This window comes from Oryctolagus cuniculus, chromosome 20 (assembly GCF_051225735.1).
Source record: "Oryctolagus cuniculus isolate XC-2025 breed Fujian yellow rabbit chromosome 20, ASM5122573v1, whole genome shotgun sequence".
Lineage (NCBI taxonomy): Eukaryota > Metazoa > Chordata > Mammalia > Lagomorpha > Leporidae > Oryctolagus > Oryctolagus cuniculus.
The window spans coordinates 16779248-16794713 of NC_142886.1; the positions used below are offsets into that span (position 1 = coordinate 16779248).

The following is a 15466-nucleotide window of genomic DNA, read 5'->3' on the forward strand; positions in this document are numbered from 1 at the left end:
TTAAAGTCTGAGTCTGATTTATTTTTTTAGGCAGTAAAAAGAACTAGTGATGTAATAATAACCCCATGGATTTTAAAGAGTTTCCTCAAATATATCTGGGGGATAAGAAACTCTGGAGAGCAAATAGGCCCATTAATAAATGACAAATGAGATGAAATGAGATTTTGAAATAGTTGGACTATGGAATTGCTTTTTTTATTTAATAGATCTTTTAATAAGAAAAACAAAAAAGGGGCTAAGGACAGAGAAGGAACAAGACTTGTCAGCAGAATGCTGATAAATAGCAAGCAAGGGAATTCAGTCCTTGCAAAAATAAGGATTTTCCAAATCAGCAAACTTGGGGGATATGCCTTCCCACTGGGGATAAGAAGGAACTGTGTAATTTATATTCTGAACCACACTTTCTCTTGCATCTCCATCCAACCAGGATGATCAAATTATATTATAGATCCCAGAAACTGCTTTAACTGCATGCAAATCACCTGCCTTGCATACGCACTCCTAACATCCTCAGATAATCTGACCGTGCTTCTAACAAGCACTAATTACTTACTAGAGGCAAGCACTAGGTACTGTGAATACAAAAAATGAAACATGAGCACCTTTTCTAAATCATGCCACTCACCTTGGTCCCCTCACTTTTGATTCAGGACAACACCTGCCCTTCAACACGCACATACACAAGAACACTTACCTACAGGCATACAAGTTAACATGTTTTTCTCTAACATAACATTTACCTATCTTCATTCCCATACAGAAAACCCAAGAACTAAATTCCCATGACCCTGAAACAAGCCAGTTATACCCCTAAAGCTCCCAGAGGTACAAACATTCTTCTTAATAACGTTACTACTAAGAATTTTAACTGAAATAGAGGCTAATATGTGTAATTAACATTTCAGAATTGCTGAAGGATGAATATTTAATTAAAAGGAGATGTTCTGGGGCCAGCACTGTGGCATAGCAGCTTAAGCCTCCGCCTGTGAAGCTGACATTCCATATGGGCATTAGTTTGAGTCCTGGCTGCTCCACTTCCAATCCAGCTCCCTGCTAATGGCCTGGGAAAGCAGTAGAAGGTGGCCCAAGTGCTTGAGACCCTGCGCCCATTTGGGAGACCTGGAAGAAACTCCAGGCTCCTAGCTTCAGATTAGCCCAACTCTGGCCATCACAGCCATTTGGGGATTCAACCAGTGGATAGAAGACCTCTCTCTGTTTCCACCCTACCCCACCCCTCTGTTAACTCTGCCTCTCAAATAAATAAATAAATCTTTTAAAAAACCACAGTAACTGATTTTAAATCATGATCTACATTCTGTGTTTTGCCTTTTTTTACACTTAAGTCTTTATCCATATCAGTGCATAGAAGTCTTTATATTAGCTGCATAATATATCATTTTATTGTGTATATTATCATAATTTGCTTAATAAATCTCCTATAAAGGACATATTGATTGCTTCCTATTTCTAGCTATTATAATAAACTATATTTTTATATATTTATAAACAGGAAATAATAATGTACTTTTGGTCGGGGGCTGGCATTGTGGAATAGTGGGTTAACCAGCAGCCTACGACACTGGCAATCCATACGGTTACCAGTTCATTTCCTGGCTGCTGTACTTCCAATTCTGCTCCCTGCTAATGGCCTGGGAAAGCAGCAGAAGATGGCCCAAGTGCTTGGGCACCTGTCACTCACAGAGGAGATCCCGATAAGCTCCTGGCTCCTAAGTTCAGCCTGGCCCAGCCCTGGCCTTTGCAGACATTTGAGGAGTGAATCAGCTGAAGGAAGATGTCTCACTCTCTGTTTCTCTTTCTCTCTCTCCCTCTTTCTCTGTAGCTGTGCCTTTCAAATAAATAAATAAATCTTTAAATTAAAAAAAAATCTTTGGCAGAGTTTTTTCAAAAATTAAATGAGCTATGAGGGCACTTCAAAAAGTTTGCAGCAAATATGGAATTAAAACTATGGGTTTAGGGGCAAACATGGTAGTACGGTGAGTTAAGCCATTACTTGGGATGCATGCATCCCATATCAGGGTACCTGGGATCAAGTTTCATCTCTGCTTCTGATCCAGCTCTCTGATGATGTGCACCCTGGAGATAGCAGATGATGGCTGAAGTACTTGGGTTCCTGCCACCCATGTGGGAGACCTAGATTGAGTTCTAAGCTCCCAGCCTACGCCTGGACCAGCCCTGGCTATTGCAGGCACTTGGGAAGTTAACTAGCGAATGGAAAATCTCTCCCCCTCTCTGTCTCTCTCTGTGTGTCACTCTGCCTTTCAAATAAAAATAAATAAGAATTGTTAAAATGAGTTTATTTTGATGCAAAAAATGTTTTTCATAATATGTGGGAAATGTGTATTATGAAAAAAATGCATGATTTAAAATTGTTCTTGCACCAAAATAAACTCATACTTTTAATTTTTTAATATCTTCATAATTTATGTGAGGGTGCCTAGAATACCTGGCACGCTGGCACATATCAAGTATCTTTAGTACATGTTAGGTAAATGAATGACTTAAATGAGGCAGCAAATGAACCAAATATGTTTCCAATTTTGTTTCCTGCCTGATATGTCTCTACTCAGTAGAACGAGAGCTTCAGAAATGTAGAGATCAATCTTGTCTGCCTTAATTCACTACTGAGCCCCTAGAGTTCAGAAGAACGCCTACACATAGTAAATGTGTATAGTGAATAAATATCATCAGTTATCATACTTACTTTTTCTTACTTTCATTAAGAGGTAAAAAGAGCCTGCTTAAAATGAAAGTGCATTCTTTATTTGTAATTTTATCCTGAGAAAAGTTTGAGTAAGGCCACCCTTAGATGGGTGTGGGACCCTAGCAACTCAACCAGTCTTGCCTGCCCAAGATAATCTCACTTGAAAGGAAGCTGCACCATCAGCAATTTTCATAAGCTTCTTTGGATACCATTACAGACAGAAATTTTTAATGTGATCTGAATTGCATTCAGAACAAAGGAATCAGGTATAATGCCTCTGAGTCTCAGGGCAGCTACCCTAGTTGCCCTACCCAAAGGATGAGCCTGTGAAAGACTGCCAAAGTTTATGCATTAATCACCATTTTCAAATAGAGATCAAAGTGCAGTAAAGGGTTTCTTTATAATAACATTACACTCACTAGCATTGCCTTCTTAATTAGGAGATAAGAACTGGAGTTAGAGAAATATCTCAACCCTGGATGCTCGGTTATATATCCCATTTGGGAATGTCATCTGTCTTGTGTGTTGCCAAAGAGAAAAAAAAAAAAAATGTTGGCAACAACTTGTCTAGACTAGGACTTTTCAGGTCCTGTAAGAAAGTTGTTCAGATTTCTAGAGTCATGCAACTACATTTCTGGGTGTTAAGTTTGGGGACTGTGGTATAATTCAAATAAATTGGGTTGAGCCTCACTTGATCTGCTCTCATATACAAAGGCACACACTTAGGGAGTCACAAACTATTGAAACAATATTCTCCAATTTTTTCCTTAGCTTCTTGAGCACTCCAAAGAGAAGAATGTATTCAGAATGCAGAGCAAGAGTCTTTTTTTTAAAGATTTTATTTATTTATTTGAGAGGTAGAGTTACAGACACTGAGAGGGAGAGACAGAGAGAAAGGTCTTCCATCTGCTGGTTCACTCTCCAGATGGCTGCAATGGCCAGAGCTGTGCCAGTTGGAAGCCAGGAGCCAGGTGCTTCTTCCTGGTCTCCTATGCAGGTGCAGAGCCCAAGGACTTGGGCCATCCTCCACTGCATTCCTGGGCCACAGCAGAGAACTAGACTGGAAGAGGAGCAGCTGGGACTAGAACCGGCACCCATATGGGATGCTGGTGCCATGGGTGGAAGATTAACCTACTGCACCAAGGTGCCGACCCCAGCAGGGGCAAGAGTCTTTTAAGCCCTTTTCTTATAGTTGTCCTTCTCAGTAGCTTCCCACAGATCATCGCTGCTCCTGAAAACATTCATTCTCAATTCTCAACTACTTCAAAACTCTATCCAACACCCATGCAGCCTAAAGACTTACCTCTCTTCTCCCCCACCACCCTAATGGCATTGTCAGTCAGTCTACTGCGTTCCTTACCTGAGTTTGCACACTTTGGGCGCATAGTTGTCCTTTCAAGAGTTCAAGCTGGTTGAGGAACATACCCTTTACTGTTGTGTTTCCCTCTAAGAAAAAAAGGAAAGAGAAAAAAAATTACCTCCAAATGATTTAAGAAATTCTGTTTTTTTAAACTTTTTTATATTACTTTTTAAAAGGTGTTCAAATTTTCTTTTACTATTTCTTTTTCCTTTTTGACAGACAGAGTTAGACAGTGAGAAAGAGAGAGAGAAAGGTCTTCCTTTTACTGTTGGTTCACCCCCCAAGTGGCTGCTACAGCTGGCGCGTTGCGGCCAGCACACTGCATCCATCCAAAGCCAGGAGCCAGGTGCTCCCTCCTGGTCTCCCATGCGGGTGCAGGGCCAAGGACCTGGGCCATCCTCCACTGCACTCCCGGGCCACAGCAGAGAGCTGGGCAGGAAGAGCTTGGGCAACCAGGACAGAATCCGGTGCCCCGACTGGGATTAGAACCTGGGGTGCTGGCGCCGCAGGTGGAGGATTAGCCTAGTGAGCCGTGGCGCCAGCCTTTCTTTTACTATTTTTTAAATTAACATGTATTAATTTTATAAGAAAAAATTATTCTTAAATTTAAAAACATATATGCTCATTAGAGAAAACTTGGAAAGTTTAGGAAAATAAAGGAATAACATCATCATTATGAACATCTTGATTTAATATATTTTCTTCCAGTCTTCAAAATGCACACACATAGACTATACTGTTCTGTATTTTTTTAATATTTATTTTATTTATTTGAAATACAGAGTTACAGAGAGAGGTAGAGACAGAGAAAGAGGTCTTCCTTCCGTTGGTTCACTCCCCAGATGGCCACAATGGCTGGAGCTGCGCCGATCGATCAGAAGCCTGGAGCCAGGTGCTTCTTCCGGGTTTCCCACATGGGCACGGGGGCCCAAGGACTTGGGCCATCTTCTATTGCTTTCCCAGGCCATAACAGAGAGCTGGATTGGAAGAGGAGCAGCCAGGACTAGAACCGGTGCCCATATGGGATGCTGGCACTTCAGGCCAGGGCTTTAACCTGCTGCGCCACAGCACCGGCTCCTCTGTATTTTTTTTTTTATTAATCTCCCATGTATTTTGACCATTTTCTTTCCTTATTAAATATTCTTCAAAACATTTTATGTTAATAGATCCATTGCATTTCATTAAATGTATATCATAATTTATTCATCCATTCCCATTAGAAATTTAGAATACTTCCAACTTTTATAACTCTATAATTAGTGTTGATTAGTCTTTGTGCCTATATTTTTTAGAGCTATTTTATTGATTCTGAAAGAGTCACAAAGAGAGGTAAAGACAGAGAGAGAGGTCTTCCATCTGCTGGTTCACTCCCCAAATGGCTGCAACAGCTGGAACTGAGCCAGTCCAAAGCCACGAGCCAGGAGCTTCTTCCTGGTCTCCCATGTGGATTCAGGGGCCCAAGGACTTGGGTCATCCTTCAATGCTTTCCCAGGCACATTAGTGGGGAGGTGGATTGAAAGTGGAGCATCCGGGACTCAAACCGGCGCCCATATGGGATGCCAGTGCTGCAGGCTGGGGCTTTAACCCACTGCACCACAGCACTGTCCCCATGCCTATATTTCTTTAAAATAGATCACAAAAATGAGAATTCTTGAACCAAATACTACAATCATTTCTATAAAATTTCAACTGTTCCCCAAAATCGAGACCAGTACAATGAACTCCCTATACACCTCATTCCACGGTCAGCATGTCAAAATTGGGCAGCATTTTTATTTTTAAGGTTGTTATGCCTAATTGCTTTCCAGAAATGAACCAGTTTTCACTTTCACCAGCACCACAAGCTCTCACAAATACTCTGAAAACTATTGATTATTTTCAGTAACTGATCTTTGCTGGCACATTTGGCCAGCTATTTCCTAACTTCTCAGAATCTGGCCTTAACATTTGTTCCATGAATCCACCCCAAGTCCTTGCAGAATTCATCTCATCTTGCAAAGTGGTTTCTCCTTTACAATTGTCTGACTCTCTTCCCTTGAGCAAAGCAGTTCAGCCTGCCATGGATGGTCCTCCAGCCTCTGAGAAATAGATGTGGGTGGCAGATGCCCGCTGTGAGTGTCCTTGGTGTACTGCAGCAGGCCACATCCAGTGCTGATCACCCAGTTACCCCTCAGGGCTTAACTGTGGGTAATGGTGACTGAGGCTGTTGGCAGTTTGTGATCTCATGCTAGCAATTTCCACATGTCAGCCTTCTTCAATTTTGCATCTTTGCTGACTAGGCCAAAATTTAGAAATATGTGTATAATTAAACATGGTTTATTATATGCATAATCAAAACTAGACTGGTCTATTTATAGACAAATTGAGTATCTCACTAGCTTACTATTTGGATTTGAGGTTACATATTGGCAAGCAAAGAATTATTGTTATTGTTGTTGCTCTTATTGTATAAATTATATAATGGTTCTGTGGTGTACTGGGAAGATCATTACATGGAAATGAAGAGTCAAACTGCAGATTGGACTCTGCTATTAACTGGTTGCATTATGTTAGATTAGCTTTAACATTGCTCAAGATTACTTTTGCTCTTTTCAAATTTACTAAATCTTCTTCTGGTTAAAAAAACTCCACAATTTAAATATAGCTTGATCTAATTCATTACCATTTGTGATTAAAGTGCTTTTTTTTTTAATTTTTTTAATTCAAGAAGCAGAGAGACAAAGAAAGACACAGAGCAAGCAAGTTCCTATCTGCTGGTTCAGTCCTCAAATTCCCACAACGGCCAGGGTTGAAGCTGGGAGCCAGGAATTCAATCCAGGTCTCCCATGTGGCTAACAGGGGCCCAGTTACTTGAGCTATCACTATTTCTTCCTAGAGTCTGCATTAGCAGGAAGACGGAATCAGTAGCTGGAGCTGGAATACAGCCCAGATATTCCAATGTAGAGCTCGAGCCTCTTAACCACTGTCTTTTTCTTTTCTTTTCTTTTTTTTTTTTTTTGACAGGCAGAGTTAGTGAGAGGGAGAGACAGACAGAAAGGTCTTCCTTCTGTTGGTTCACCCCCCAGATGGCTGCCACAGCCGGCGCGCTGCACCGATCCAAAGCCAGGAGCCAGGTGCCTCCTCCAAGTCTCCCTTGCGGGTGCAGGGCCCAAGCACTTGGGCCATCCTCCACTGCCTTCCTGGGCCACAGCAGAGAGCTGGACTGGAAGAGGAGCAACCGGGACAGAATCTGGCGCCCCAACTGGGACTAGAAACCGGGGTGCTGGAGCCACAAGCGGAGGATTAGCTTAGTGAGCCACAGTGCCAGCCTAACCACTGTCTTTAAATGCTAGACCAAACCTTTGCCCCTAAAAGTGATCTTCATTACTTTTTAAAAAGATTTATTGGCCGGTGCCGTGGCTCACTAGGCTAATCCTCCGCCTAGCGGCGCCGGCACACCGGGTTCTAGTCCCGGTTGGGGCGCCAGATTCTGTCCCGGTTGCCCCTCTTCCAGGCCAGCTCTCTGCTGTGGCCAGGGAGTGCAGTGGAGGATGGCCCAAGTCCTTGGGCCCTGCACCCCATGGGAGACCAGGATAAGTACCTGGCTCCTGCCATTGGATCAGCGCGGTGGGCCGGCCGTAGCGCGCAGGCCGCGGAGGCCATTGGAGGGTGAACCAACAGCAAAGGAAGACCTTTCTCTTTCTCTCTCTCTCTCACTGTCCACTCTGCCTGTCAAAAAAAAAAAAGATTTATTTATTTATTATTTATTTATTTATTTATCTATTTGAAAGGCAGAGTTATGGATAGAGAGGGAAGGACACACACACACACACACACACAGAGAGAGAGAGAGAGAGAGAGAGAGAGAGAAATAGAGATATCTTCTGTCTGCTGATTCATTCCCCCAAATGGAAGCAACTGCCAGAGCTGGGCCAGGCTGAGGCTGAGCCAGGAACCTGGAATTCCATCTGGATCTTGCATGTGGGTGGCAGGGGCCCAAGCACTTGGGCCATCTTCCACTTCTTTCCAAGGCACATTAGCATGGAGCTGCATCAAAAGGGGAGCAGCCAGGATTCGAGGGATGCCAGCATCACAGGTGGCAGGACATCACACTGCTCCACAAAGCTGGCCCCCCAACAGCACACTTTCAAAGATGAGAGCTAGCACAGTAGAATTGCATTATCTTTAGAAACAGGCTAAGTCATCCTATGATGTTCTACTGAGTTAACAATCATAAGAAACTCCTGAGAGATATCTTTGGTCTAGTCCCAAGGTGTAAAGATTCCCACCATGGATGACTTAAAGCTACCAACTTGAAGTCACTGAATGGGGAATTGGGAAGAGATAGGCACAGTCAGCTCACAGGCCAGTGAGCTGGTTTTGGCACAACTGCAGATATGTGACATTCAGGGTAGACTACAGTAAGCTAAAAGTTTCAGAAAACCTAACTATCAGCAATAGCTTAAGCAATAAAGGCATTTATCTTTTTCATATAATAAGAAGTCAGAAGGTAGTGGTCCCACCATCTCAAGGTGTTGAGTTAGCCATCTACCTCATTATTCCAAAATGGATCCAGCAGTTCCAAGCTTTCTATATTTTTAAAGCAGTGTCCAAATTAGGAAAGAAAATATATGTTTTCTTTGTTTTTGTCTCCTTTCATTAGAGAGGGAAAATTTTGTCCAGAAGCACTTGCTATCTTCCCCTTGTATTTCTTCAGCTAGGACTCGATCACATGTCTATCTTACCTTTATCACTGACAAAGAGGATCTGAATTGCCACAACCGACACACACCAATGGTGATCTTAACTCTAGGACTGGACATAAGGAAGAAAGGGGAGGTAACACTGAAGTTACGGCAAATGACAGTGTCTGCTACACATAAAAAAGTTTCCAGATGAAAAAAGATGATGCATTCAATGATCATGTCCAATTTAATAATTAGACAATTTAGTAATTATTGAGTCTGCTCAATGGACAAGATTCATGATCACCTGTCCAATACTGGCTTTACATATTAATATATTTAACCTTTTAAAAGTTCTTTATGTTCCTAAGACAGTCATATTTTAAAATATAAAACTCCCAAAGAAAGCTTATACAATTAATGTGAATCCCTTAAATCAAACCTTGTGGCCATGTGGACATCAGAGTAAATAATCCTTAATGAACTAAAACATTTAGAGTTACTGTTCTCATTCATGTCTTTTATTATCATGATATGCTACTATGTAATGTGTTTAATTTTATTTATTAGCAAACGCTGCTTGGCTGGTTTATAGATTAGTTTAAGCATATGAACCTAAGAAATAAAATTTCGTTTATTTAAAATGCTTCTGTAATTCATAAATGTTTTTATTTGGTGCCCCATTTTATAGCACTCAGAAAGTTTGCTACAATCCACCATAACTAAAATTGGAGGGGCCGGGCTGTGGTGCAGCGGGTTAACACTTTGGCCTGAGGTGCCAGCATCCCATATGGGCGCTGGTTCAAAACCCGGCTGCTCCACTTCTGATCTGGCTCTCTGCTGTGGTCTGGGAAAGCAGTAGGGGATGGCCAAAGTCCTTGGGCCCCTGCACCCGCATGGGAGACCCGGAAGAAGCTCCTGGCTCCTGGCTTCAGATTGGCACAGCTCCGGCCGTTGCGGCCAATTGGGGAGTGAACCAGCAGATGGAGGACCTCTCTCTCTCTCTCTCTCTCTCTCTTTCTCTACCTGTCCTTCTCTCTCTGTGTAGCTCTGACTTTCAAATAAATAGATAAATCTTTAAAAAAATAAAAAAATAAAATTGGAAACGGAGTATGATTTGGTATATTAAACAAGTCTTTGAATTTAAAAAAATTTTTTTTTTTTTTTTGCATGGAAAGAGCAGTTTATAAAAACAGAAGATTCTGAAGTTTGTCACCCAGGAATACAAAGCCCTGCTCAACCTCTTCCTCTTTATATTTTGCTAATTATCACTTATACACCACTAATTATTTATTTGGAAATACAAATTTTAAAATGGTGCTATATAAAAGAAAGGCTTGATGCGATAATAATTTATTATTTTAAAGTAAAAAGAAAAGTATGTGATAGGAAAATGTTGATTGGTTTATCTTGAATTGAGTTTCCAAGATGGCAGTCTAAAGGCCAAATGCAGGCCATCAATATGTGTTATGTACACACAACATTTAAAAGTCAGTAGAGAATAGGCACTTGGCCTAGGGGTTAAGGCCCCTGTGTCCTACTTTGGAATACTGGGTTTGCTTTGGGGCTGCAGAGCCTGACTTCAGTTTCCTACTAACTCAGACTCTGGGAAGCAGTGATGATGGCTCAGGTGATAGGGTTCCCACCACCTGCCTGGGAGACCAGGGCTGAGTTTACTGCCCCCAGCTTTGGTTCAAGCTGAAGAGCCATTACAGGTATTTGGGGAATGAACTAATGGATGAAAGTGCTCATTTCTCTCTGTCTCTCCTTCTGTCTTTCAAATAAACAATAAAAAAAAATTAAAAATTAAAAGGCAGGAGGTCACAAAACATTCTAGATATTCAACTTCTCTTGAAAACCATGAAGTTGGGGCCTGCACAGTGGGTTAACACCCTGGCCTGAAGCACTGGCATCCCATATGGGCGCTGGTTCAAGATCTGGCTGCTCCACTACCAATCCAGCTCTCTGCTATGGCCTGGGAAAGCAGTAGAAGATGGCCCAAGTCCTTGGGCCGCTGCACCCACGTGGGAGACCTGGAAGAAGCTCCTGGCTCCTGGCTTCGGATGGGCACAGCTCCAGCCATTGCAGCCATTTGGGGAGTGAACCATCGGTTGGAAGACCTCTCTCTCTCTCTCTGCCTCTCCTCTCTCTGTGTAACTCTGACTTTCAAATAAATAAATAAATAAATAAACAAATCTTAAAAAAAAAAAAAATAAAAGAATTAAGTATGGTGTAATTGAGCTACCATGTATCATGGGAGGTGATGATTCAAATAGTCGGGTCCCTGAATTTGCCAGGCATAGATGTTGTGGGCATTTAGAAGGACTGAACTAGAGAATGGGAGACTTCTCTCTCTCTCTGTCTCTGTCTCTGTCTCTCTCTCTCCTCTCTGTGCTTCATATAATTTAAATAAATGAAAATAAAAACCAAAAGTGGCTGGATTGAGTCTGCATTTTCAGTTGGAGTTGACCCCCTATTCCCACAGCTCACGTCCCTGTAACCCTCCAAAGTTCCCACCTTGCACCAGGCTCCACACCTGCACTTAGCCCCCTGACCCTGCCTCACCAGCTTCTCTCACTTAAGGTGCCTAACTTGCATATGCTTGTACAAGTGATAACCTAAAAAGGACACTCTCACTTATGAGGTGGGAAGGGGCTGCCCTCCTCCCCTCCACTGCCAGGGCTTGTACCTCAGAGTCCTGATTGCCTAGAGGAGGCATCTTTCTTCAATTTACAAAAGACTAGCAGTCCTGGAAGGGTTTTAATATGAGCCTGGGAAGTCCTATGAGAAAGAATTTTGTCTTATGTGACTGGTTTGACATTGGGACCAGACAGGCAGGTCTAGGGCATACCACAGCATTTTTTAGATGTGGGACCAATAAATGATTTTTGAATCATGCATACCAAGAATCTTCAAACCATTCATAGAAAATGGATATTGTGAGAAAACTATTCATATATTTTTTTAAATTTGCACCAAAATAAACTTATCTTTTAATTACATTTTCCCATGAACTTCTTGAAGTCCTCTATTACAGGCTTGTTGCTTGCATGTTCTGCAAAAAAAATATTTTTAAGGATTCTAAAAGATTTAAGGTATATTTAGAGGAGTACTGAGTTTCTTAGCCACCAGCCTATAAGGTCTAGTGAATTCTGTGGATTTGAAAAAAATCCCTATTGACTGGTTGGATTGATCCATATTAAGATATTCTACTTCCTTTTCAAATTTTTTAGATACTACAATTTTCTGATGGGACTGAAGCCCAGGCAGACAGCTACCTCCCCCATATAGTTTGTCCTATATACCTTAAGCCAGCTGTGCACCTTAAATTCCAACATGTCTTACAGTTAAGTAACAGTAAATATAACAGTAAACTTCATCAACGTATTTTCAGTTTCCACAAACAGAGCAAACTTCTTTTATAGATATACAAACACATACACACACAAACTATAAAATGCTTTTGCTTTTGGTTTCAATCTGTTGTATTTATATCATACACACACACACACACATCCTATAACAGTTCTCAATTCCAGCTTCCTACTAATGTGCACCCTGGGAGGCAGCAGGTGATGGCTCATGTGGGTGAGTCCCTTCAACCCACATAGGAGACCTAGACTGAGTTCCTTGCTCCCAGCTTCTGCCTGGCTTAGCCCTAGCCATTGTAGGCACTTGGGGAGTGAATCAGTAGATGGAGAGATGCTCTCTCAATATCAAATAAATTAAAAACTTTTGAAAAAAGAAAGAAACCAATATTTTAAACAATTATAATAATTTTTGATCATTTGTTTACTTTCTTATACTTACCTACAAAGGATTATGATAGTTTATGAAAATAATAAAAAATTTATTTAAAAACCCAGCTCCCCCAAAAGGTATTAATTAGCTTATGAGGTCATAAACACAGGTTAGAACTTAAATGTGCAAAGTCTTACACTGCTTCACATTTGTCCCTAAGGAAGTATGCATGCCCATATTTCCCACGAAGAAGCAACACTTCCTTTAGGACCTATTTCTGAAAGAAATGTATTGTGGCTATGTGTGGGTAGTGATGATGGCTGGGGAGTGTTGGTCATGGAGTAGTCTTGGATAATTTTCTTTACAAATGCAGGAATTGCTACATAAAACTCTCTCAGGACATCCCAAGTGAAAGGTGAATGTATGACACAAAATATGACTCAGAGGAAGCAGTTCTATGGGCAGTCCAGAAAAAAATTATTCAAGTAGGCAGCTTTCTGCTGATGCATTGTGATCAGAAAAGGAAGCTTGAAGCAGTATTTCTCAATGGCTGGTCCACAAATCCCACATCAGAGTCACCAGGGAGTGCTCATTAAAACCACACATTCTCCAGATCTACAGAGTGGGAACCTCTGGGAGATGAGCCCGAAAATCTGCAGGTTTTACAAGTTCCCAAGTGGTTCTTAAATCCCATCAGAGCCACAGAATCTCTGCCCTACAGCAATGATCCTTCGACTTTTTTCTTGTATGTTCTAAGAGAATTTTGAAAAAGTAGGTACCATTTCATGCATTTTTAACTAGACACCCAAAATTTTTTGTTCTAAATTTTAATACTTACAAAAAATACCATTTCTGGTATATCATAATATTGACATTTTCAAATAAATCTTTTATAGTACTTTACAATGTACTTAATGAATCTCAAATACCCATATCCAGTTAAATCTAAGTAGGTGAATAAATTTTTCTTCAGCAGTCAAAAATTTTACATGTTCTTCTTTTTGTCCTTGAGCTCAAGTTTCTATCACACCTCACCCATAGAATTTTATTCTAATGCAATATATTTTATGCTTCAAAGTCTTTTCTTTTAACTTTAATAAAATTTATTTGAAAGGCAAAGACAGGGAGAAAGATCATTCGATCTGCTGGCATATTCCCCAAATGCCCACAACAGCTTTGTTGGGTCCGGGCAAGGCTAAAGCCAGGAGCTTGGAATTCAATCCAGGTGTCCCACTTTGGTGCCAGGGACCCAGGTATTTGAGTTATCACCACTGCCTCTTGGGGTGCACATTAGCAGGAAGCTGGAATCAGAGGCACTCCAATGAGGGATGCAGGCATCCCAGGTGGTGTCAAGTGCTATACAAAGCTCCTGCCCCAAAAGCCTTTTTTTAAGCACACTACCAAACTTCTCTGCAAAATAAATATAAATGTACATTCAAGTTTTATTTCCTGTGACCTTAAAACACTGAATGTTAAAATTTCTTCAGAATTGAATTAATACATTTATTATTAGAACACAGTTGATAAAAGCATATACAGTATGAGTATCCCTAAACTCAAAAACTACAATCTGAAATGCTTCAAAATCTGACATTTTTTGAGCACAAATATGACAGTACACATGGAAAATTCCACATCTGACCTTGTCTGATAGTTTATAGTTAAAATACAGGCACACTAATAATATTGTATAAAGTTAACTTCATTCTATGTGTACAAATGCATATATAAGTGAGTTTTGTTTTTAGATTTGGGTCTTATCCCCAAGATATCTCATTATGTATATGCAAATATTCCATAATGCAAAAAAAAAATCCAAAAGCTGGAAACTTCCAGGCCCAAGCATTTCAGATACGGGATACTCAACAATACACACACACACACACACACACACACTATACACACACACATATATATAGTATGTATTTAGTAAACAATTTTTATGTGTAACTTTTTTCTGGAATGTTTCCACTAATTTGATGGATAAGCTGTTTTCTCCCCTAGTTAGCTGGTGTATTCACAGGTGAATAGTACCTCTTGCTAGAATAAGACAGCCTTCAGAATAAATTTTATTCATATTTTTTGTTTTACATATAACACTCATTGAGAAAACTTGTTTATATAAATTAGTAGATGGGAATAGAAGATATTTTGTTATAGCAGTGTCACTCAAGCCTTTAGACTCCTTTGGAATAAGCAAAAATCATACAATAATTTATTACCAAAATTTAATTTTTAATAAACAGAAGCTGATTGTTTGATTATGTGTTCCTTCAATTTTTGTTAAAAGCAAAGAATTGGAAACCATCTAACCAGAAAAAGAATTTGGGGCTGGCGTTGTGATGTAGCATGTAAAGCTGCCACCTGCAATGCCAGCATCCAATATGAGTGCTGCTTTGAGATGCAGCTACTCCTCTTCCAATCTAGTTCCCTGCTAATTCGCCTGGGAAATCAGCAGAAGACAGGTCCAAGTGCTTGGGCCCGCGCCCCATGTTGGAGATCCAGAAAAAGCTCTTGGCTCCTGGTTTAGGCCTGGTCCAGACCCAGCTGTTGCAGCTATTTGGAGAGTGAAGCAGCAGAGGGAACATCTCTGTCTCCTCTCGCTGTGTAACTCTTTCACATAAATAAATAAATCTTTCTTTAAAAAAAGTTTTGTAACCCAGTTGTTAGCAGTAACTTACTCTCTTTAACTCCATCACCAACATTTAAAATTGTAGTTAGTTTTAAAGCCTTAGAATTTTTACACATCCACAAAGCAAGTCACTAAAGCAAGATTCAGGGTGGCTGAAAGGTATTCTGTTCTTTTAACTAGTGGAGAAGGGTGATTGGGAGTGGGGAGGTGGAAAAGAGACAAGGCAGATCCAATTTAGTGAAGTATTTGTAGAAACCAAGAATCCAGGGAAAAATTCTCTAAAATCTATTTTCCCTTCCATATTTCTTGGAAAGTGTTGTGAAAGTTTATATACTTCAGTTTAAAAA

The 15466-nt window shown here is 40.6% G+C and overlaps 1 protein-coding gene across 13 annotated transcripts in view; it reads right to left on the minus strand.

Annotated features, from left to right (window-relative positions):
- LOC108178623 (uncharacterized) overlaps positions 1-15466 on the minus strand; it is a 75767-nt gene that overhangs the window by 26584 nt on the left and 33717 nt on the right. For 7 of the 13 annotated variants that reach the window (XR_016226477.1, XR_016226476.1, XR_016226481.1 and 4 more), the window contains exon 2: positions 4083-4168. Coding sequence is in view for 3 of the 13 variants with exons in the window: in XM_089322114.1 (XP_089178240.1) it covers positions 4083-4168 (86 nt within the window). In the remaining 10 variants the exon portion in view is untranslated. Of the gene's footprint in view, positions 1-4082; positions 4169-11435; positions 11575-11747; positions 11802-15466 lie in introns of those variants that run through there. The other 6 variants (XR_016226479.1, XR_016226480.1, XR_016226485.1 and 3 more) reach the window with 3 other exon arrangements.